This window comes from Megalobrama amblycephala, linkage group LG16 (assembly GCF_018812025.1).
Source record: "Megalobrama amblycephala isolate DHTTF-2021 linkage group LG16, ASM1881202v1, whole genome shotgun sequence".
In the NCBI taxonomy this organism is placed as follows: domain Eukaryota; kingdom Metazoa; phylum Chordata; class Actinopteri; order Cypriniformes; family Xenocyprididae; genus Megalobrama; species Megalobrama amblycephala.
The window spans coordinates 9,611,800-9,638,165 of NC_063059.1; the positions used below are offsets into that span (position 1 = coordinate 9,611,800).

Genomic DNA, 26,366 nt, shown 5'->3' on the forward strand with positions numbered 1-26,366 from the left:
GCTCAATGAACTAACGTCATTCAGACGTGTAACACACACACACACACACACACACACACACACACACACACACAGGCATGCTGTGCCAAGACCCGGGAGAGTGGGGACATTTTTAGCCCACTGAAGCTTCCACACATCCATCCCCACGCGCTGCGAGGGATATGGTTACAGATGTGTGCCGCAGTGTGTGCTGTGATTCGGCATGACTGACGTCAGTACACAGGTCGTATTCGCTGAGAGAGAACATTAAGCGCTGATGCCAACACACACACCACGGGTTCTTGATGAATTCAATCCTAGACTTCTGAAGTGAGACGTGCTTATTTAACACAATCAAACCACACTGATACAAAACAAGGGATGTGCATGACTAGTTGACTAAATGATACTGTTGCTGCCAGACGACATTGGAAATACTAGTTTAAAAGTTAAATCTTTTTTGCACATTTTGCTTTATATTTTTACAAAGGCTGCATTCAAATTAGAGTCATATTAGTATGACAGTTTAAAATAACACATTATTGTATTTCTGGAGTGGAAAATAAAATCATTTCATTTCATCTCAGACTTTAAATGCGCTCATTTCAGAGAAATGTCCATTCAAAGGACGTACTGTAGGTACGTTGGTATGTTGGCATGTAACAATTAGGCTTGCTCATATTTGAGAAATTCTGTTTATAATAGACTATTGAGTTTGTAATTATTGGTCCTGCACTACCTATCGATTCAGTTGATTTTAATATGTCTATATAGTACGTGTTGATTAAGTGAATGCTTAAGTTTAATGTACAATGATCATAATGCAGGCACATTGCATATTCTTCAGCGGCATTCAGTGGGGTTTGATTCATTGATGAAGCAATTTCAAATGGATTGCTTTTGACAGTCTTGTTAGACTAGTAGTTGGTTACAAAATTTCCATTTAAAGTGCCCATATTATGCCATTTTAAAAGTTCCTAATTTTGTTTTGAAGGTAATTGGTTTACATGCATCCAAATTCAAAAAAACACATTAATTTTCTCATAATAAACATTGCACATCACCTCATTTCTCTAAAAGTTTGAAAACAGTTTGTTTGAAGATTCAGCCTCTCTAAACCCCTCCTTTCCGAGAGCTTGCTCTGCTCTGATTGGTCAGATGGTTGATGATTGGTCTACCGCTTACAGATTACCATACATGACCCTGGACCACAAAATCATAAGGGTCAATTTTTGAAATTGAGATTTATACGTCATCTGAAAGCTGAATAAATAAGCTTTCCATTTGTTAGGATTGGACAATATTTGGCTGAGATACAACTATTTGAAAATCTGAGGGTGCAAAAAAAAAAAAAAAAAAAAAAAAAAAAAAATACTGAGAAAATCGCCTATAAAGTTGTCCAAACGAAGTCCTTAGCGATGCATATCCACTCACAAAAATATATTTTTGATATATTTATGGTAGGTAATTTACAAAATATCTTCATGGAACATGATCTTTACTTAATATCCTAATGATTTTTGGCATAAAAGAAAAATCGATAATTTTGACCTATACAATGCATTGTTGGCTATTGCTACAAATATACCCATACAACTTATGACTGGTTTTGTGGTCCAGGGTCACATATCTGAATTTCAGCTCTGCTTGATACGCAGTGATATGAACAGTGATGATGGCATCTGTTTTTTACATATAAATTCCAGACAACACAAACCAAACTCTTCCAGGCCTCAGCTACAACTCCAGTGTTTGAGGGCGGGGCAAAGTAGACGTTGTTCGCGGACAGCCAATGAAGACCATAGACTGGCATTATGCAAATTTGTTACATTGTTTCGTATGTATGTAACAAAATGTAAGGCTGGAATTGCTGACGACTCGTTTTGGCAGTTTGATTCTTTATTTTTTTTCGAGCACTTTGATCTTTAAAACTCTGCAGACCTTTTACATTCATAAAGAGCTATTTTACACACTACATGAAAGGTTAATATTCGAAAAAGCATAATAGAGGCACTTTAAACATTAATGATATCAGTCTTGGGCGCACATCCCCACACAGAACGATGACTAGGAAACTTCCTGACTACCTCACGATCGGAGAACTTTGCGTTCTCACAGTACTGGGGGAGAAACCACACACACAGCCACATCAGAGGTTTCCACAACACACTCTGAAGTAACACACCAATGCAGAATTCAGCCGCAGTTGAAGGAAAAAACGAATAAAACGGGAATTAAATCGAAGGTTCAAACCATCTCGAAACAGAATAAGCACTAAATGTTGGTGTTTGTGACAAGTGAACACAATGGTGCGGCCCGTTTTGGGGGCCGGAGAAAAACAAAGCGGCTGTATCAGCTCTGTGTGTGTGATGTGGAAGAGACAGCGTGTGCCAAATACCATTCCCTTTAGCAAAGGAAAAACTTCCATCTCCCACACACACACCAGATGTTTTGCCTACTTCAGCAAGTTGAGACACACACACACACACACACACACACGGTTTCCCCTCCCCTCGCCGCTGCACTCATCCTAGGAGCTGTAAACTGCGAGACTCAAAGCAGATTTTTCCTTGGCCCAAGATGGCCGTCGGCCGCTGGCCTCTTTTGATACAGACGCGAGGTGAAAGTAGCCGCTGCTGTTTGTCGTCTCTGACTCCTCGCATTCCCCCGGACGTGAAAAAGGCGGATCTTCAAAGAACTTATCAGGGAAGGCTTATGGAGACCTACTTCACACGGCTCACAAAGGCTCTCGTGTTTGCTCACACTTTGAACGTGGTTACATGTCTTGATAGAAGGGGAAAGAAATTATATGACTTATGACCTTCACAAAAATACCATGGGAAATTAAAGTTTTTCTGGACATGGTATCCAAGGAACTTCACAAAATACCACTGTATTCCCATGTTACCTTCATGTCTGAACAACATGAAAATACTATAGCACTTGCACCTTTGATAGATCATATAAATACCATGGTATTTGAATATAGTAATCAAATATAAATATATGATATGTAGTTCAACATACACATACAAAAAAAGTAAATGACTAGTCTTTCCAATGTTGTCGTTTAGTCAATTAGTCGACTAGTCTCGCACATCCTTAATGCTAATACAATTTTTTATACATTGTCATGATGAAATACTATGGTATATATTCAAGTACCATGGTATTATCATTCATTGCCATTAATGGTACAGTCAGCCACAGTGCATTTTGTAAGGGAAGACTTTGAAAGTGGTTACTGACGGACTTGTGTAACGAAAAGTACCACGGTGATACCATATATTGGATGATACCATGATGGTAAATACTATAATATTAGGTGAGATATATCTTACATGGAATTACAAATATTTTGAAAAATAACATACAAATGAGGTATATGAATATGATACTTGAACTGTTCTGTTCAACTGTTCAAAAAACTTATTTACTGTTCAAAAGTTTGGATCAAAATTATACATTGTTACAAAAAAATTCTATCAAAAAGTATCAAGCTTTCCACAAAAATATTAAAGCAGCGTAACTGTTTAAAATTGATAATAAGAAAATGGAACAATATGTAAGATATTTGGATTAAAATATCCAAAAACCACTAAAACAATATTATAGATTTTGCTGACTTTTGTGTACTTGCATTATCCCAAATGTTTCCAACAATGTTTACATCCGGAGAAATCAGCGATTTTAACCAGTGTAACAGCCCGTGTCATTGCGTCACCTGTCAATGACATCATATCCGCATTAACCTCGATTTCTGGTTTTACTTCCATAGAAACACCATAGGGAAACACCAAAGACGCTTTAATATATTGTGTGTTATATTAGACAGGTGAGCAACTGATTGGATACATTTATCGATAGAAAACAAATCATTGTTATATAGCTCAACACACAGTTAGTGTTAGTGTTTGAATCTCTTGTTTTCTTGATTTACCATAACATTTTTGTACCATGCCCCAGAGAAATAACTATTTTATCAAGTGGCTATTATAGCATTTTCAGAGAGCGCTTTATTTGTAGCAACAGCAATACAGCATTTTCTCCATCATACAATATATTTAAAGCCTAAATCAAATGTGTTCAGCGTATAAAGTGATCGTGTCTCTTCAGAAAGTTTGGAGTAAACAACTCAATCCATATGGATTAATTTTACAATCTCTTTATGAACTTTTTGAAGTGTCAAAGTGGTAGTCGCGTAGCTGTAAATGGAAGGGCAACTCGCTCAGATTTCTTTTTTTTTTTTTAAGATTTATTTTTTGGCGTTTATGCATTTATGATGATAGAATAGTAAGCAGAAAGGAAGCAAAGTGGGAGAAAGAGGGAGACGGGATCGGGAAAGGTCCGTGAGCCGGGACTCAAACTCAGGTCCTCCGACACTATATGTCGGCATGCTGCCCACTAGGCTATCAGTACAACAAATCGCTCAGATTTCATTAAAATATCTTCATTTGTGTTCAAGAAGAATGAAAGTCTTATGGGTTTGGAATGACATGAGGGTGAGTAAATAATGAGAGAATTTTCATTTTTGGGTGAACTAACCCTTTAAATTAAAATCTATTTTTGGTGAAGACAGATATAAGAGTCTACAGATAGAGAGAGACAGAATAAAAAGACTGAAATGAACAAGAGGTGAGAACTTCACCTGACAAGAGTCGGCTCACAATGTCGAAACTCAGTGTCCCTGATAAACAAGAGCAGCATGACTCACTCACACACTTACACGTGATATACCTTTAAACAAAAGGCATCTGACAACAAAGAGCTGGAACTCACAACGCCAACTGTGTTACACAGAAAAAGGGGGCGAAAAAAAAAAAAGAGAGAAAGAAGAAAATAAAAGACGGCCCGCTTGAGGCGCAGGCATGCCTGAGCGGACTCACTTGAGAAACTTTCCACTGACGCTCTGACCTCAGCGACAAGGGCGCGCACACACACACACAAACACACACAGAAAAAGACTTCACAACATATCCAAAACTGTCAAAGGCGACCTGTAAGCGCTCACACAGTACGGAAGCCTCTCTGTGAAACATGTGCACGGATTTCGGCTTTGCGCTACGGTCGTATTTACCGCCACTAACGCAAACACAAACAAAAACAAATGTCAGTCAGTGAGTTTGCCGCAGCTTCATTTGGATGGCGTCTACTATGTTGTTGTGGGGAGAACTGTGAGTAGGATGATTTACCGCCGTCCTCTAAAAGCAAATATAACATCGTAAAGAAGAATTCAGAGTCGTAAATATTGCACATCACCTAAAACAAGCGCTCTCACTCACACACACACACACTGACGTCTTTTCCTGTCATATCTTTATGAACTCTCTGTTCTTGCATTGGCCTTGCCCCAACCCTGACCAGAGAGAGACAGAGAGAGAGCGAGAGAAATAAAAAGAGGGAGAGAAGGAGTGTGTGTGGCTGGGGTGAAGTAAGGACATGAAGCTGATGGATCCAACTGGGCCATGAGGAACTCTTCCAGACCAACGGAGCTGGGAGGAGCAGGAGTGGAAGAACAGTACTGCTTCTCTCTCAAACACACACACACACTAAAAGACAGATCCAACATCCACTCAGCACTTTTGCTCAACAGAACTAAACATAAATATGTAAGACACATGGAAACGTGTACTAGGGTTGTCATGATACCAAAATGTCAGTAGTCAATACAACTGTAAAAGAAAAATGGTGTGCTATAAACAACCATAAATATTCAAATTTTTTTTTCATTTCAGATACATTCACTTTTAAGTAACTGAACAGACTTTAGAGTTTTTATTTTTAATAAAATCAAAATAGTCAGCAAAATGTGTGCATGTACTGTATATACAGGGAGTGCAGAATTATTAGGCAAGTTGATTTTCTGATCATATTTTTTTCCCAAGCACATTTTACCAATTCCAATCCACATCAATCTTAATAACTACTATTAATATTGTTTTTAATCATTTATAAGTGATATATAATTGTTCATGAAGGCTGGAAATGAAAAATGCCTTATATTCAGGTGTGCAGAATTATTAGGCAAGTTTTCTTTTACAGGCAAAATGAGCCAAAAAAGAGATTTAACTCAGACTGAAAAGTCAAAATTATTAAATACTCATGAGAAGGACGCAATACTAATGCAATACTAGAAATTGCAAAGTTAAAGCATGACCAAGGGACAGCAAAATGCTCATTGGGTCAGCGGGGTCAGACAAAAACAGGTGGAAAAGAAAAGACACATGTTAACTGCAAAATAATTAAGAATTAAGGTGAAGAATTAAGTGTGAAACCATCAGGAACCCTTTAGTCTCCAGCGCCACCATTTTCCAGAGCTGCAACCTACCTGGAGTCTCCAGAAGTGCAAGGTGTTAGGATCTCAGAGACTTAGGTTAGCTAAAGAATCCTAAAAAATGACCTGCACTTGATAAGAATCACAAGCTGAAGTGTTATAAAATACATGAAGACTGGGTTTTAATAGGGCTTATAGACAGACAGCTTGAGAATGACTCCTGATGGACCAGCACCACATCCTCTTGTACCACTGTTTGAAGAATTTATCCAGAATCTGGCAGTAAGGTGTTTGAGTTCACTTTTAGTCCATCTCTTATCCTGAAATGTCTGTCTTGCAGAGATGGACTAAAAATGATCTTCCAAAACTTACTGCCAGATTCTGGAAGATAAATTCTTCAAACAGTGGTACAAGAGGATGTGGTGCTGGTCCTTCAGGAGTCACTCTCAAGCTGTCTGTTTATAAGGCCTATAAAAACCCAGTCTTCATGTATTTTATAACACTTCAGCTTGTGATTCTTATCAAGTGCAGGTCATTTTTTAGGATTCTTTAGCTAACCTAAGTCTCTGAGATCCTGAGACCTTGCACTTCTGGAGACTCCAGGTAGGTTGCAGTTCTGGAAAATGGTGGCGCTGGAGACTAAAGGGTTCCTGATGGTTTCACACATAATTCTTAATTATTTTGCAGTTAACGTGTCTTTTCTTTTCCACCTGTTTTTGTCTGACCCCGCTGACCCAATGAGCATTTTGCTGTCCCTTGGTCATGCTTTAACTTTGCAATTTCTAGTATTGCATTAGTATTGCGTCCTTCTCATGAGTATTTAATAATTTTTGACTTTTCAGTCTGAGTTAAATCTCTTTTTTGGCTCATTTTGCCTGTAAAAGAAAACTTGCCTAATAATTCTGCACACCTGAATATAAGGCATTTTTCATTTCCAGCCTTCATGAACAATTATATATCACTTATAAATGATTAAAAACAATATTAATAGTAGTTATTAAGATTGATGTGGATTGGAATTGGTAAAATGTGCTTGGGAAAAAAATATGATCAGAAAATCAACTTGCCTAATAATTCTGCACTCCCTGTACACACATGGAACAATGATGTGGAAGATTTAAATTTCAATATTTTATTCAGAATACAACATAGATGACATATCATATGTTTAAAATAAGAAAATGTATCATTTTAAGGGAAAAATAAGTTGATTTTAAGTTTCATGGCATCAACACATCTCAAAAAAGTTGGGACAAGGCCATGTTTACCACTGAGTGGCATCCCCTCTTCTTTTTATAACAGTCTGCAAACGTCTGGGGACTGAGGAGACAAGCTGCTCAAGTTTAGGATTAGGAATGTTGTCCCATTCTTGTCTAATACAGGCTTCTAGTTGCTCAACCGTCTTAGGTCTTCTTTGTCGCATCTTCCTCTTTATGATGCTCCAAATGTTTTCTATGGGTGAAAGATCTGGACTGCAGGCTGGCCATTTCAGTACCCGGATCCTCCTCCTACGCAGCCATGATGTTGTAATTGATGCAGTATGTGGTCTGGCATTGTCATGTTGGAAAATGCAAGGTCTTCCCTGAAAGAGACGACATCTGGATGGGAGCATATGTTGTTCTAGAACTTGGATATACCTTTCAGCATTGGTGGTGCCTTTCCAGATGTGTAAGCTGCCCATGCCACACGCACTCATGTAACCCCATACCATCAGAGATGCAGGCTTCTGAACTGAGAGCTGATAACGAACTTGGGCTTGTCCTTGTCCTCTTTAGTCAAGGATGACATGGCGTCCCAGTTTTCCAAAAAGAAAATTATTGATTCGTCTGACCACAGAACAGTTTTCCACTTTGCCACAATCACATTTTAAATGAGCCTTGGCCCAGAGAAAACGCCTGCGCTTCTGGATCATGTTTAGATATGGCTTCTTTTTTGACCTATAGAGTTTTAGCCGGCAACGGCGAATGGCACGGTTGATTGCGTTCACCGACAATGTTTTCTGGAAGTATTCCTGAGCCCATGTTGTGATTTCCATTACAGTAGCATTCCTGTATGTGATGCAGTGCCGTCTAAGGGCCCGAAGATCACGGGCATCCAGTATGGTTTTCCGGCCTTGACCCTTACGCACAGAGATTGTTCCAGATTCTCTGAATCTTTGGATGATATTATGCACTGTAGATGATGATAACTTCAAACTCTTTGCAATTTTTCTCTGAGAAACTCCTTTCTGATATTGCTCCACTATTTTTCGGCCGCAGCATTGGGGGAATTGGTGATCCTCTGCCCATCTTGACTTCTGAGAGACACTGCCACTCTGAGAGGCTCTTTTTATACCCAATCATGTTGCCAATTGACCTAATAAGTTGCAAATAAGTTGCCCTCCAGCTGTTCCTTATATGTACATTTAACTTTTCCGGCCTCTTATTGCTACCTGTCCCAACTTTTTTGGAATGTGTAGCTCTCATGAAATCCAAAATGAGCCAATATTTAGGCCTGACATTTCAAAATGTCTCACTTTCAACATTTGATATGTTATCTATATTCTGTTGTGAATAAAATATAAGTTAATGAGATTTGTAAATTATTGCATTCCTTTTTTATTCACAATTTGTACAGTGTCCCAACTTTTTTGGAATCGGGTTCATATATATATATATATATATATATATATATATATATATATATATATATATATATATATATATATATATATATATATATATATATAAGTTATGAGGTAGTTCAAAGTTATTTGAAATGGAAATATTTTGTAACACTGTCTTAACTTTCACTTTTGATCAGTTTAATGCATTCTTGCAGAATAAAAGTATTTAATTCTTTTATAAAGATCTTACTGACCCCAAACTTTTGAATGGTTGTTTATAAAAATATCAGTATTGGCAGAACTTTTTTTTTTTAAGGATTTAAATACTGATACTTTTGCCAACATAACGCATGTCTACATCTGAGGAACGGGCACATCTAGTGCCGTCAAGGAACAAAGCCTGCTCTATTAAAGCTATTGATAGACTTTTGCCTTGTCAGTCCAGACATTGCAATCTCTTAAAAACAGACCCCTATGTCCCGTCCAAAAGACCATACCATTCCAGCCTGTGGCCGCACTATGGGACACCTACCAGTGCCCGACAATGCAAAACACTCCGCTTTCATTCATCCATCCGTCTGGCCGTACAGTTGGTTCAAACGCCTGTCAAGCAGTGGTGGAATAGCAGCACAGATCATTCCCTTACAAATGCATGGCTCACGTCCACCCGTTTGATGCCAAGTCTCATGGTGGGAGCTAGAACACTCTGATACCTGGCCAAGCTCACCACATCCTTCCCTTCCGTTCCGACCCTAACCCTAAATAGTAGCAACACATTAGCAGTGCGAGTACTCCGTGTGAGATTTCTGACAAACTTAGAAACTACTTTGAAGAACAAAAGGGGACGTGGGAGTTCATGTGGTTCTATCTTTGGCGGATAAAGCAAAAAGCAAATCTCTGATGTGGAAATGATACAATAACCACATAGAATTCACATTAATAATATAAATGAGAAGAGTAATAATCTCATGGATAGAGCTCATATTTGACTTCATAACACCTGATAGAAACTGATATTCTTTGTTACTTCCACTTTAGCTTATCATCATTTCGACAAAGCCAAGAAAGGTTAAAAATGAACTTTCTGTTCTCTATTTACATCTGCACTTCAATTTAAATAGGTAGTATTTATTTAAATAGATTTTATTTGCACAGTTGTACAGCTTTCTTCTGATGAATACAGGAGACATTCTGACTCTTTTCTGTACATTGAAAGCAAATGGGGGTTTGAGGACAAATGCTGTCAAGCTCCAAAAAACATGTACCATAAAACTATTCCAAATAAAACATGCGTGCATTTCAAGTCTTATGAAGCCAAATGATAGCTTTGTGTAAAGAAACGTTAAGCAGTTTTAAGTAGTTTATTCACTGAAAATGTAACTCTGGTTCTCTATATTCACAGACACATAATATGGTGCACATGTATGCACATCAATGACACTAAACGGAACTAGCTTTTGTAGCCAATATCAAATTGCAAAAGACAACATGCCATTGGAGAGATGCGACTAAGAGGGTGATTATTTCCTTTAAAATGGCAACTGGTTTTTATTCCCAAAAAACAATTATATGACTTTAAAAGACTTGGGTATATAGCTATATAGCCATATAACTCTGCTTTTTTTTTTTTTTTTTTTTTTTTTTTTGTCCTTTTTGGAGTTTGACAGCCACCGTCCACTGCTGATGTATAGAAAACAACTACATAAATATTCTTAAAGGGTTAGTTCACCCAAAATGGAAAATTCTGTCATTAATTACTCACAATCATGTCGTTCCACACCTGTAACACCTTCGTTCATCTCTGGAACACAAATTAAGATATTTTTGATAAAATCCGATGTAGGGCTGCACGATTAATTGCACAAGATTGTCATGCGTGTCTCGTCAGTAAAGCCGGTTCTGTGATTAGCGGTAAATGTCCATCACCTGCTTTCAAATGGAGCAGCACTTAATATACAGAGCCGTAGTTCGCGGACATGCTATGCAATATCGTGTTCATAATCGCAGATGAATCGCTTTCGATTACGAACGCGATATTGTGTAGCTTGTCTGCGAACTACGGCTCTGTATATTAAGTGCCGCTCCATTTGAAAGCAGGTGATGGACATTTACCGCTAATCACAGAACCGGCTTTACTGACGAGACACGCATGACAAAAGCATGCGATTAATCGTGCAGCCCTAATCCGATGGCTCAGTGAGGCCTCCATTGACAGCAAGATAATTAACACTTTCAATGCCCAGAAAGCCACTAAAAACATATTTAAAACAGTTCATGTGACTACAGTGGTTCAACCTTAATGTTATGAAAGTGACAATAATACTTTTTGTGAGCCAAAAAACAATAATGACTTTATTCAACAATATCTAGTGATGGCCGATTTCAAAACACTGCTTCATGAAGCTTCGAAGCTTTACAAATCTTTTGTTTTGAATCAGTGGTTCAGAGCGCCAAAGTCACGTTATTTCAGTAAACAAGGCTTCGTTATGTCGTAAGTGTTTTGAAATTTCAATGGTTCATGTGACTTTGGCAGTTTGATTCACGCTCCAAACAACTGATTCAAAACAAAAGATTCGTAAAGCTTTTAAAGATTCATGAAGCAGTGTTTTGAAATCGCCCATCACTAGATATTGTTGAATAAAGTCGTTATTTTGTTTTTTGGTGCACAAAAAGTATTCTCGTCGCTTCATAACATTAAGGTTGAACCACTGTAGTCACATGACCTGTTTTAAATATGTCTTTAGTAGCTTTCTGGCATTGAAAGTGTTAATTATCTTGCTGGCAATAGAGGCCTCACTGAGCTATTGGATTGTATCAAAAATATCTTAATTTGTGTTCAGAAGATGAACGAAGGTCTTACAGGTGTGGAACGACATGAGGGTGAGTAATTAATGACAGAATTTTCATTTTTGGGTGAACTAACCCTTTAAGATCACCTTTTGTGAAAAAGACATACATGTTTGGAACAAGCATGAATTGTCATTTTTGCGTGAAATAATTCATTTAAATACGTTCTGTTTAATACAACACCTGCCAAACATTTGGAAACATTACAATAATTTAAAGTTTTTTAAAGAAGTCTTTTATGCTCACCCAGGCTGCATTTATTATCTGAAGACTTTATCAAAAATACAGTAAAAATAGTAATATTGTGAAATATTACAAATTAAACAATAATATATTTTAAAATATAAATTTATTCCTGTGATTAAAGCTGAATTTTCAGCATCATTACTCCAGTCTTCGGTGTCACATGATCCTTCAGAAATCATTCTAAAATGCTGATTTGATGCTCAAGAAACATTTATTATTATTATTATTATTATTATATTATTATTATTATTATATCAATGTTGAAAACAGCTCTGCTTCTTAATATATTTATGGAAATGGTGATACTTATTTCAAGATTCTTTGACAAATAGAAAGTTTGATGAACAGCATTTATTTGCATTTATTTATTACATTTATTAAAGCCTTTATTGAATTTAAAACTTTAGTAGCATTATAAATGTCTTCACTGTCACTTTTGATCAAATTAAAACATCCTTGATGAATACAATTATTTTGAGCAGCAAATCAGCATATTAAATGATTTCTGAAAGAAGATGAAAATTCAGCTTTGAAATCACAGGAATAAATTACATTTTTAAATGTATTAAAATAGAAAATTTTAAATTGTAATAAAATTTCACAAAAGTACTGTTTTTTTTTTTTTTTTTTTTTTTTTTTAATTAAATAAGCAGCCTTGGTGAGCAGAAGAGACTTCTTTTAAAAAAATGGTAATGTTTCCAAACTTTTGACAATATAGATATAGATGAAACTAGATGAAACACGATGAAACTAGACCGAACTATTATAGATTACTTCAAATATTACAAATAAAGAACTGTGAAATCCTTGCATTTCACATTACTTGGATGCGTGTCATTTCTGGAGGCATAATGTGCTCTGAGCATATACTAAATGTTGACCTTGGATACTAAAAACACAATTTGTATGAATGCACATGAGAGTTCTCACTCCAAAATGATCTGAGGGCTGAAAGGAATAGGTTACCTTTATTAAGCAAACATTTCACTTGCTGCCTTAAAACACTTCAAAAGGAAAAACAAATCCTACGTGTGCTATATGGATATAGATGGGTCACTCTGCATGAAACACTGATTGGAGAATTTCTGGTTCCTCTTATACACAGCCTTGATCAGTTAATCTCTTAAACCCTCCTTATTTCCCTCTCCTTCTCCTGCTGTGTGCCCCTTCCTACCTCTCTCTTTACTTCCTCTCCATCCCTCCATATCTCTGCCTGTGTCGACTTTAACAAGCGGCTCTGTAAAACAGGCACAAAAGCTGCTGTTACATTCCAACCCTGAAGCTACTCACACACACACCTCTCATTTCCCCGTTCACACGCATTCCAAGGATCTCATCAAAGAACAAAGCACTAGACCTGCCAACCTCATCCCACTATGACCTTGACAGTGATCTCTAGTTTAGCCATTTTTATGAACCTGCTTCCTGCCTGAACCATCTTTGCTCACGCATCAACTAGAGCTTTCCATAATCATTCGTAATTTAAATGAATGCTCAATAAATAGTTAACATTAATAATGCAAAATGCACTATTACTATTGCTCATACTTAGGGGTTAGGAATTTTTTTTGATGTGCTGCGCATGAATAATGACAACTCAAAATGTATAATTTATTGAGGAAAGATGCATATTGAGGATTCTATGCATTCAAAATTAGGATTTTGGTGGAAGATAAAACATTAAAATATCATTTACATTGACTAAAGACTTTTATGTTGTTACAAAATTCTTTAAAATATATTAAAATTAAAAAAAAAAACAGCTATTTTCAATTGTAATAATATTTAAAAATGCGACTGTTTTTACTGTATTTTTGATAAAAAAAAAAAAAAAAAAAAAACGCAGCCTTGGTGAGCATAAGATATTTCTTTCAAAACAATTTATTTGATTAAAAAAACTAATATTGTGAAATATTATTACAATTTAAAATAGCTGTATTCTATTTGAACATATTTTATTTAAAATGTAATTTATTCCTGTGATGAATTTTCAGCATCATTACTCCAGTCTTCAGTGTCACACGATCCTTCAGAAATCATGCAAATATGATGATTTGCTAATCAAGAAACATTTATTACAGGTGTGAACATTTTTTTTCAGGATCATTTGATGAATATAAAGTTCAAAAGAACAGCATTCATCTGAAATAGAAAGCTTTTGTAACATTATACACTACCGTTCAAAAGCTTGGGGCCAGTAAGAACTATATATGTATAGTTAATAATAGGGCTGCACAACGATTAATCGAGATTAATCATTTGCAAAATAAAAGTCTGTTACGTAATATATGTGTGTGTTCTGTGTATAATAATGATGTATATATAAATACATGCACATATATATAATTTAAGAAATATATACATGTATAAATAATATATATATATATATATATATATATATATATATATATATATATATATATATATATATATATATATATTTTATATATAAATATAATTTTTTTCTTAAATATATACATGTATGTGCATGTACATATATATACATAATTATTATACACAGAACATACACATATATTACGTAACAGACTTTTATTTTGCAAACGATTAATCGCGATTAATCGTTGTGCAGCCCTAGTTCATAAGCTTCAAATTATTAATGACAAATTAAACAATAACCTGATTTCAACTCGAAACAACTCCCTGGATTCATCCTGAACTGATGCTTTGGTTCTACCCTGAATACCCATGATTTCCCTCTGATCTGATCCCAGAGCTCCGCCTCTAACTGGTCAGGCTGCTGCACAATGCTTGGCATTTCAAATCTCTTAAAGGATGCAAGAATGGGAGGGGAAAACAACTAAAAGGAAAACGTGGTTGAAACGGAGCAAGAGGGAGCAAGAGGGGTAAGAGGACAAGAAGGCAGTCTGTAGGGTGACCCCCATCACGGTGGGCTGAGGTGGGCTGGGCTTCTAATCGTCTCACTCTGACCAAACCCACCAAAGAACTCTGTCACCCCACCCCACCCCATGACTGCCCAATCGTAATGCGGCTTTCTGAAGCCCCCGGCGTCTCAGCCTGTGGCCCCTTAATCCACTGTGACATGGGGAAAAAAGCAGTGTGGCAACAGCGTTACCATAGAGATGGGTGTCATTGGCGCAGAGCCACACAGGAGCACGCCATGGGCAGAACATGTGCAGATGAAATTAGGAACTGGAGGTTAAGACAGACAACCTGCCAAACAGTGGAGTTTCTAAGAGGCTGAACCCAAGACATCAGGGGTGTTGAGGAGGCATTACACACCTCTTGATTTGCCTATACCTTAATTCTCCTTTCCCAGAGATGCAAACTCATCAGGGGTGAAAAAGGTGACAAATGTGTGACCTTTCTAAGACCAAATTCACACAGCAACAGAATACACTTGTCATTCTGTATTTGAGTCCTTACGTTCACACACAGTTCAGTTATTTAACCGCATTCTATAACCAAACTCACACCAGTAATTTTCAGGACTCACAACTGTATTCTCGGAAAACCTGCGCTGTGTGAACGGAACTGGACTTAACAACTAGATGTCCGTCACGTCATACAGTGCGAGAGAGCAGCTCTGTGCTGCACAAACGCGTACCGTGTTTCGCTTTCGGTAACTTACAGTGACGGAGATATGAGCTGTGTGTCATCTGAAGGTTTTAGATCCAGTCACTGTTGTCCACCAGAGCTACTCCAGTCAATTCGACAAAATTTCGATGAAATTTGCACCGTCCGGTCTGCACTGCACTTTTAGAGTCTATGCTACGGCATTGACTGCGTTTTTTTTTCTCAGTTCATCAGTCACGTGGTCTCTGTGTGTGTGTCTGTGTTTATGAGGAAAGAGAGAGAGCAAGAGAGTGATTTTAGCAGTCAGCACCCCGTACGGCGAACACTGTACTAAGTTTAAACAACTAACATATACTTAATCCCTTTCTCATTTTCACTAAAGTCCTGAATAGTTCCAGGCAAAAAACATTCGGGGCTAGACTAAAATCATTCTGGTTACAGAGAGTAAGAGGAGGCGTTTCTATTTCCTGCAGATGATGTTCACCGTGTTGCATTTATTGCTGCTGTGTTAAAATCATCACAGCTCTAGTCTCCAGAGAAACACAGGGGGTTTTACTAAAATACACACAAACATAGACAAATAGGGCTTCCTAGAGTAAAAAAACAAAATGGTTACGCAACACTGAAGCCCCTGTGCACTCTCTCACAACACAAACACAAAGCACCAAACCAAGTCAAGCAAGCATGGGTACAAGTTCTCACCCCATCAAAACAACTGCTTCCATAGAACAAACTAAGGCAAATTCACTAAACTGTCTGAAAAAAATCTGACAAAAATGATAATTCTGCCATCACTTACTCATCCTTATGTCGTTTCAAATCTTGACTTTCCAACTTCTGCGCAACACAAAAGAAAATATGAACAATATCTCAGTGTTTTGGACCCACTGACTTTCACAAAATAGTTTTTTTTCCCCACAAACTTTTTCAAAAAAATCATACAGGTTTGGAACGACAAAAGAGTGAGTAAATGACAATTTTTATTACTGGGTGAATCAATAATATGCTTTTTACTGCAAATAAACAAGCTATTAATTGCTAAAACAAATAAACAATGCTATTAGTTTAATTATCATTTATCATTAATTCAATTATCATTAATTTGGTTGAGTGAACACATAAGAACAGGAATAACAATGTCTATGCAGTAATTCTATGTGGGCATACAAATGGTTATAAATATGCTTAATAAATATGAGCACTTATTATTGTCTATAAATATATTTTCAACTGTATTTTAATGCAGTTGTTAGTATCAACCTAGGTTTATACCATACTGAACATCTGTGCTGAAATTGATTAAATCAAAAATAATAATCATACTTTTAATAATAGTTGTATGTGATAGCATTGTCATAAACCCAATATGCAATCATTTGGAGGATACACACACACACACACACACAACATTTCCCATTTGGGAAAAACGAGAGAAGTAAAGGAAGGCCAAGAGTGTGGAAAACCCTACACTCACTGGAGGGCAAGTAAATAAACTAAAACAACGATGATACAGAGTCAGCCAGGCATGACACACAAACCCTTGGGCAAAGTGGAGAATGCACAGTAGTGGCAGCTCTGAAGACTTCTCACAGCCCTTGATTATTATCAAAGACATATCTGAAGAGTTGACTCACACACTAAGTAAACTTCCATTCAGGAAAAAGACAAACTATAAGCTGCTTAGTGACTCACAATTTCATATATGTGCTGTTTTTTCCTTTTGTCGCATCATGAACAAGTGTAGACATGCTAACCCTTTCTGCCTCCATTCACAAATATGTCCATTTATCAGCCTGAAGAGGCCCAGTCATCAGTGGGAGGGAAACTAAACCCCCCTCAGCTCTCTACTAAGATTTCAGAAAGGGATTTTCCACCAAAGACTCAAACTACAAAGATAAATGGGGGCTGTTTTCTAAATAATAACATGATATGCATATTACCTATTAAATGTTCTAGACAGGAATGATAACTTTATATCTCACATATGCCAATTGTTAAGAACACAACATTCTCAGATGCTCCTTTGATAACCATTCTTAAACAAACACTTGGTCTTACCTTCTCTGCGTGCGAGATTCCCTCTGGTCTCATCTGATTTCTGGAAGTTTATACTGGCGTAGGCACTGAGCTCTTCTATACCTTCCACGGCTCCCAGCTCCACTGGCCGAGATTGGAACGCATTCCAGTCTGGAATATGCTGCTCTCCATTCTGCACTAGATCCAGATCAATGTAGTTCAGGCCGTTCTGGTCATGGTTTGTTAATGTGGGAATTGGGCCTGAAGTGTTTTCCCTTCGTCCGTTGGTTACTGTAGATGAGGGAGGAGCGGTAGAAGCAGCAGAGGCCTCACCAGGTCTTAACCATACATTCTCGAAAGAGGCGGAGCTGTGGCGCTTTACATCACCTGACTGACAGGTGGCTGATGTGTCAACTGAGCCTCTTGGTGTCGTGGAGGCAAAAGTCTCTGAACTGTGTCTCCGTCGACCCTGTGGGTCAGCCCGGATTACTTTAGCCCCCTGGTTCCACCCGGAAGTGGAGTTAACTCGCGTGAATGCACTAAGACCTGACAAAGAGCCCATCAGAGCTGGTCTTCCTGGGGCACCGCTTAATGCAGTCACGCCATGATTGGGTGATACAGAACGAGGAGGAGCATCCGCATCTGGCAAGGCCTCGGTCATCAGCATCATTTGTGTATTAGGAAAGCTAGTGCAGGATGCTAACTGCATGCTGATGTAGTCACGGTCACATATGCTCTCACAGGTCAGCGGAGGGGAGGATTTAGAGTCTGATGGGTTGATGATGGCATAATCTGAACAGGAAGTGGAAATCTGCATTTCTGGGCACAACCGCCTGGCCTGTGACCCCGGCTGCATGTTCATGTACTCAGATGATGAAAGGTCTGATTGTGCCTCAGCATCACTTCCAGAAAACACAGGTGGGAACAGCGATGCTAAGCTTGCTGAAAACGGCTTGTCGTTGAACTCAATGTTGACATACTCCCCAGGACTTTTGGGCTCTGCGGGGAAGGGACTCTCACGTGTTCGTGGGAGAGTACTTGCTTTGCTAGCATCCAATGACAGCCGCGTCGGCCGTGTCAGCCTACTGTTGCCCTCTGACCTTTTGGGTTTGACAGCAGATTGCTGCGAGTTGCCTTGACCACCCAAGCTGTCGCTGCTCGCCGAAGATGAGGAAGAGTCTGCGTATGGCAATCGGTTAGAGCCCAGTGATATCCGAAGAGGGCTCTGGTCTTGCTTCCTGTTGGCGTGTTTGAAGGAGCGGGGTAAAGAGAAGTAAGCATACATTGGCCTGGGAGGATCTTCTACAGGGTTGAAAAAGCAGTCTGGAGGCGTACTAGTCGTTGAACAACTAGCCGGGGACATGTTTATGTAGTCTCCACAAGATGACACTTTACCTTCCATACTCTCCATGGAGAGCTTAGGGTTGATGCCATTAGTCCAGATCTTGCCATAGTTTGTTGTGCCATCTGGAGAGCAGCTGCCACTTGGTGACATCATCATGTAACCATTGGAGTCAACATGCGAGTGTTGCCGGGGGTTGATAATTTGCTGTGGTGCAGAAACACTTTTTGGACTCATGGGCATGTAGTCACCATTTTTCACCGTTGGGGTCGCAGGTGCAACGCCCGGCAGCATGGGCATGTAGCCGTCATCTTTGTGATCTGTTCCACTGTGGTCTTTTGCTTGTGACGTATCGATACCTTCCTCTGGGTATGAATGGGTAGGCATGAATGAGTGCCTGTGCGTTGACGACGATGACGACGCAGTGCGGCTTCGTGGGTATGCCGGCATCATTACGGTATACTCCTCCAATGATGCAGAAGACGACTGTGAGGGAGTCTTTTGATGGCACGGAGTTGGCGGCGATGCACCAGAAGAATGCGTTCGTTTCCGGAAACATTTTTCCAACTCGGGCTCCTCTAGTCTCGATGGCGTTCCTCTGGATTGGCTTCGCGATTGGCTCCCGGTGCCAGGAAGTGAACCGGGCTTGGCCATGCAGATGTAGTTGTTTATCTCCTCCTCCCTAGCAGGCGGTGTGTGGCCAAGCGAGTCCGGAGTCACGCTACGGAAGGAGCTTCGAAAGTCGCAGGGGCTAGATCCGTATTCATCAGAGGAAATAAATCCGCCATCACTGGGAGATCCAGATATGGAGGCGCTAGAGCGGCGTGGAAAGAGGCAGTCAGACGTGGATCCGTGGCCGCTGGTGCTGCTGGAAGACAGGCTGACGGGGCTGATGGCTGAAGGGGAGCACCGCGAGGTGGGCGTGGGTATTGATCTGCTGTGATTGAGCGGAGGGTGAAGTCTGGATCCACCCTTGTGTCGCTGCGATTGAAGTCGGGCTGTGCTCGGACTGCTTGGACTCCCATCAACGGACGCCGGCCTGGACATGGTGCCCTCCCCGTCACTGGACGCTCTCACTCTGAATGAATGGCTGTGTTTGCCGGGTCTAACAGGAGAAGTGGCTGTCACGCTCTCAGCCCGAGAACGCCTGCCTAAGCCAACCTGACTGGGGGGAGGATTATTGTGATGATGCCTCCTGACAGGCACTGAGATGGGGTTCGAGCAGTTGGAAGACGACTGACTTTTGCTGCGGGGTCTGAACTCCTCACTCATGGCTTTCATGGCTTCTAATATAGTTTCATGCATGTTCTGAGCCACAACGGAGTCATCAACTTGCATCCAAAACTCCCCGGGTCCCGTCACAGCAGATCTCCCAACTTCAATGAAAAAGAAATTTTCAGAGTGACCACATCTTCTAATGTTCATCAACTGCAGGACCACTGCGGCCGCATCTGAATTGAGTTTCACAAAACTGATAGTCTTATTAGTGAGGCATAATCTGTAAACGCCAATCAAGTTTTTTATGTGACCCAGACCCTTTGGTTTCAAAATAACCTGCCAAACCTCTTTGAAGGCAGGTCCCGGCGTGGCTTCGCCGTAATTATCCTCGCCAATTCCGCGGCCCGAGGCAGTTTCGTGGACTTTACCTCTGTTATGAAGATCAACCAGGGCTTGATACCATGACTCCTGCTCTAACTCGCTGTCAGCAGCGATGGCAAAGTACTCATCCTTGGTGTAAAGCGCGACGAGATGTTTGTTTTTAGAATCCGCTCTTTTGTTGATGTTAAAGCAGCTCTCCAGCGGAACGGACCTTTTCGGTGCTCCAGACTTGTGTCTCCACTTCTTCTCGTTTTCGTAGTACTCCAGTCGGGACGGTCCGGAGGCGCTCGCCGCCCTCAGTACAAAAAACCTTTTGTGCATGCTTTTGGGTTTCCTTAAATAACCCACCTTTTTCACATCCGAAAAACATCCTTGCTCCGTGGTCGGGCTTGCCATGGTATAAAAAAATAATTTACAGAAAAATTGCAGGATTGAAAGTCAAAGCGTTTTGCATGTAATCTTCGTCAAATGTGAACGCTGGGTTTCCATTGAGTAAAAAATAGAAAAATAGCACTCAAGTCACTTTTGTGCGTACCGACAAAAGCTTCAATTATAACAGTTTCTTCAGCAGCATTACATTGTTAAAACTAACTTTAAATAATCCATCAGGCATCCTCAAAGAATATTGCAAGTACCGGAAAGCACCAAGTTTATGATGTACAAAAATACAAAACAGTGAAAGTTACAAAACAGTGTCCTTTTCAGTCCGGAGATCCGAATGCATTATCAAAACAAGCGCAGTCAGCAGCGTACGACGACCCCATTTACCCCGGAGATCAAAGCGCTGTCTGCAAAAATCCCAAAAGTGCAATTAAACAAAGCACGAGCGCAAAGTATGCATCAGACCGTTATTTACAACGGAAACGTACCGAGTCCGCTTCATAACAGCTGCATAAGTTCCCCCAAAAGTCGCTGAGTTTTCTATTTTGTGAAGCAGTAACAGACCAAAACAAGGCACCGCTCGTGTATGTTTGTATGGAGGAGTTGAGACTGGGGGGTTGTAGCCTAGCTTGTTACGATACAACTAAGAATCCCGCCTATTTTGGAACTGAGCTCGTTGATTGGAGAGTTCTAATGTCAATCATCCTAGGGGGCTGTGAGAGACATGTGATTCAAATGGTGGGGATTTTTGATTCATCTCATTGAATCGAATCTTCACTAAAAAGATTCATTAGCTGATGTTTCAAACATATACACAAAGTTCTATGAGGAGAACGATTCGTTCACTTAAAAGATTCGTTCAAAACACCGATTCATTCACGAGCTGAACAACTCTATAAAGTTTTTATTTAGAGGCAGTGTTGAATAGACGCCATGTAACTATGCGCTGCCGTTATTTATAAACACACTATTGTAAAATGGAAAGTCGGTCATACTTTGCAATGTTCATGTTACTGTCTATTTACATGTATAAATATAGTGACAAATGAACAATATGTACTTGTATAATTGAAGTGAAGTACACATTGTTATTGTTATTATTATTGAAGTACACATTGTTATTGTTATTATTATTACTATTGAAGTACACATTGTTATTGTTATTATTATTATGGGATTAATTATAGTAAAGTAGCATAGTAACGTGCAGTGTAATGAAAAGTATGTGGTTTCCTTCCAGCGGCTGGAAAATCGGATAGCTAATTGACCGCTTCACGGAATTAAAGAATAATATTTTGTTTTTACAGTTTAGCTAAATGATAATGGGTTCAAAGAATCTACTGGATGAACTGAAAACTGACAAGTCTAAAAAAGGTTTTTATTAGGGATTAGTTCCTTTATGGTTGATTCAAATTATAGTAGCCATAGTGGCCATGTTTTATTTCGTGTCTTATCTATATTTAATATTACAATTCTGTAAAAATAATTTCAAGTAGTTTTGAATTAATAAAAAACTGATTAATTACAGAGCAAATGAAATTCTGCATCTGCGTTAGACTGTGGCAATACATTTCTTTATTGTGAAAGCATCATAATATGTGGCTGTTGTACTCGTATCTGAATTTATTGAGCAATGCTGCCACCTCCTGTTGAAATTCAAGAGGTAACAACCTAAAACTTTTTGATATTCTTGATCATTTTTCTTGATAATATTTAAGATACGTGTAGTCTACTATATCTTGTTATATTCAGGTGTTGTCTAATGATATTTGCACTGACAAAATGCACTGAGTGTAGTATAGTGTACCACTGGTCAACAGCTAGGCCTAACTATATTTCTTTTACTGACAACAGACCACACATTGGATTGGATTTACTATGGATATCTGCACAGTTTAGCAAATCAGCATTAGTTACATGATTGAACTGAATCACAATTTAACAATTTATTATTTAACACATTCACTGTTGTTTTTTCATTTTTACTTTTAATTTTACAGGACAGAAAAAAGAAAAAAGGGTGTCACTTGGACAGTACCCTTTCAAAATGCACTAATGGCTTCAGAACATTTTTTTACAGTCTGGTTCGGAACGGTTAACCCTGATCAGGCTTTGCATTTCCACCGCCAGCAGTACCCTTACTTGATAGGTGTGGTGTAGCCGGAAAGCAGCGATCGACGTCATTCTCGCGCGAAGAAGAAAACGACACAGTAAACAACAACCCAGACAGCAACATAGTGTGGCCCAGATCCGGCCCACATCTGGCACATGTGGATTACACGCAGACAAGATATGGGCCGGATCTGGGCCACACTATGTTGCTGTCAGGGAATGGATACAGCAGATCTTGCTTTTCGGCTTGAGGCTGTCTGTCACAAGAAGAAGACAAGCTTTGTTTCACAATACCAAGTACTCAAAGTTCAAACTTGCGTCCTTGGATAAAACACGAGTAATTTAAAAACTACTTTATTGTGTCATGAAATGTAGTTTTAAAAGTTTATCAGGCGAGAATGCAGTTGTTTAAAGCTAAAATCTGTGGTTTATTTATAAAGTTAGCGACTATTTGAAAATTTGATGTTGTGAGATCCAGGTGATCACCGGGCGCTCAGTGCTAATGTACCCCGCAGAGAACAGCTGTACCTCGGCTAGTCTTTGTGACATTTGCCGCTGGCTCAGATGTCTCTGTAGTGGTTAAATATGACATATCATTCGTCTTGAGTATATCTAACGGGCAATCTTTGGTTTCATGATTTTACAATTTGTTTCCTGGGCAAATCATTTTGGCTGAGGGCAAAGTGAAGTTTCATAACTTTATATATTTATTTTAACTTTACCGTTGTGCTAGAGCGCTGACTTTGTACGTTTGACTAAATTGTTAGCTTGTCTTTATTTCTTATTTTATAGCTTTTTATACTTTTATAATGACTATTATTGATAATTAAAACTTAATTTTAACAAAAAGATAAAGGGTTGTTTTATTTAATTTTATTATTGGCTATATCAGCGTACGCGTTGTGTGCATTGTGTGGCGCCTAGTGTTGTCATTCCCCTTGTAACACGCGCAAGTGACGATTCTCTGTCAACCAATCAACGTCCTGCAGTGAGTGTAGCTCCACCCTTTTGGTACCTCAACGGAAGTGTCCCAAAAAAGTGGTACTGGTACGGTTCGTAATTAGGGTACCATTCACAACTTTTGACAATGGAAACGGCAAAAATTGCGTAGCCTACCGTACTGAACTGTACTGAACCGTACCGCTCAGTGGAAACGAGCCATAATACACTTTAGGCGGGGTACAGGTGTACCTTTTGAAAGGGTACCGCCCCAGTGGCAGCTTTTGTACTTTTTTTTTCTGAGGGTGTGGAAAAAGAAGTAGGGAGAGAAAGAAGGGGGGAATGGTGTTGGGACATTGCACAATCCACTGTACCAGAGCTCTGACAAACTATCATAGGTAATACAACTGTACCGACAACTAACAGCTTTTTGAGAATTAGCTTGGGGATTCACATACTTTATAACCTTTTTAAAGTAGCTATGTGAATCACCAAGCTAATTACTTCTCAAAAAACTGTTAGTTGTCAGTACAGTTGTCTTGTCTCACTCAAGAATCCTTTTGCATGTTAAATATTTATTTGGGGTTAATATATATATATATATATATATATATATATATATATATATATATATATATATATCATAAATGTAAGCTTTAAAAAAAAAAAAAAAAAAAATAGGCTACTCACATAACTGCAGGCTCTGAAAATGGCCATTTTTTTAATGGTTATCATAGTAACACAACACAACAAACAGTCACTACAAAATCAAATGAGAAGATAAATTAGTCCGCCAGACATGCATTTTTTCAAATCTTTTGATTTATAAACTCAAATTGATGTTTATTATAAAAAGCACCAAACAGTTAATGGACTTTCATGGAGGTGTTGTGGATATGCAGTTGTAAATATTCAGGTATACATGCCATAAGTTAGAATAGCAACTTGAAATCCAAAATCCATTCTTCATTCTTCATCCAATCCAGGCTTTTGCAATTAAGTAATCAGGTGACAAAAGGTCTAACATACTACACTGTGTGCAGAATTATTAGGCAAGTTGATTTTCTGATCATATTTTTTTTCTAAGCACATTTTACCAATTCCAATCCACATCAATCTTAATAACTACTATTAATATTGTTTTTAATATTTATAAGTGATATATAATTGTTCATGAAGGCTGTATCATATATAATGTGCAGTACAGAATTGACTAAAAGTAAAAATTATTAAATACTCATGAGAAGGATGCAATACTATGCAAACTAAAATTGCAAAGTTAAAGCATGACCAAGGGAAAGCAAAATGCTATTGGGTCAGCGGGGTCATACAAAATCAGGTGGAAAAGAAAAGACACAGTTAACTCAAAAGAGTTAAGAATTAAGGTGAAGAATTAAGTGTGAAACCATCAGTTTAGTCTCCACCGCCACCATGAACCAACCTTTGATGCAAGGTCTTCTTACTTCCTCTGAGTTGAGCAAATGACGATATCTTAATATGAGATTACAAAGATTAATATGGAAAAAAAAATGTTACAAACATAAATTCTTCACAGTGGTAAAAGAGGATGTGGTGCTGGTCCTTCAGGAGTCACTCTCATCTGTCTGTCTAAAGGCCTATAAAAACCCAGTTTCATGTATTTTATAACACTTCCGCTTGTGATTCTTATTAAAAGTGGGTCATTTTTTAGGATTCTTTAGCTAACCTAAGTCTCTGAGATCTTGACACCTTGCACTTCTGGAGACTCCAGGTAGGTTGCAGTTCTGAAAATGGTGGCGCTGGAGACTAAAGGGTTCCTGATGGTTTCACACTTAATTCTTCACCTTAATTCTTAACTCTTTTGCAGTTAACATGTGTCTTTTCTTTTCCACCTGTTTTTGTATGACCCCGCTGACCCAATGAGCATTTTGCTGTCCATTGGTCATGCTTTAACTTTGCATTTCTAGTATTGCATTAGTATGCGTCCTTCTTGTGAGTTTTATTTTTTGACTTTTCAGTCTGAGTTAAATCTCTTTTTTGGCTCATTTTGCCTGTAAAAGCAAACCTGCCTAATAATTCTGCACACCTGAATATAAAGCGTTTTTCATTTCCAGCCTTCATGAACAATTATATATCACTTATAAATGATTAAAAACATTATTAATAGTAGTTATTAAGATTGATGTGGATTGAAATTGGTAAAATGTGCTTGGAAAAAAAATATGATCAGAAAGTCAGCTTGCCTAATAATTCTGCACACAGTGTAGAAAGAGCAGACTAACTGTTCTGTTTATATAACGTGTATCATATATAATGTGCAGTACAGAATTGTATATCACAATAATAAAAAATTATAAAAAAGTTACTTTCCCAGTTTCAATTCAGTTCGTGCCTTTGATGACTTATTACTTCCTCTGAGTTGAGCAAATGACGATATCTTAATATGAGATTACAAAGATTAATATGGAAAAAGTTACAAACATAAATACACA

At 38.5% G+C, this 26,366-nt stretch overlaps 1 protein-coding gene across 2 annotated transcripts in view; it reads right to left on the bottom strand.

Annotated features, from left to right (window-relative positions):
• irs1 (insulin receptor substrate 1) overlaps positions 1-22,591 on the bottom strand; it is a 33,012-nt gene extending 10,421 nt beyond the window's left edge. Inside the window, exons 1-2 of one of the 2 annotated variants that reach the window (XM_048160338.1) lie at positions 17,565-22,591; positions 13,126-13,188 (exon numbers count right to left, since the gene is read on the bottom strand). In XM_048160338.1, the coding sequence (XP_048016295.1) occupies positions 13,126-13,188; positions 17,565-20,859 (3,358 nt within the window). In that variant the 5' untranslated portion in view covers positions 20,860-22,591. The remainder of the gene's footprint in view (positions 1-13,125; positions 13,189-17,564) is intronic. The other variant, XM_048160339.1, reaches the window with a different exon arrangement.
• Between the last annotated feature and the right edge of the window lie 3,775 nt (positions 22,592-26,366).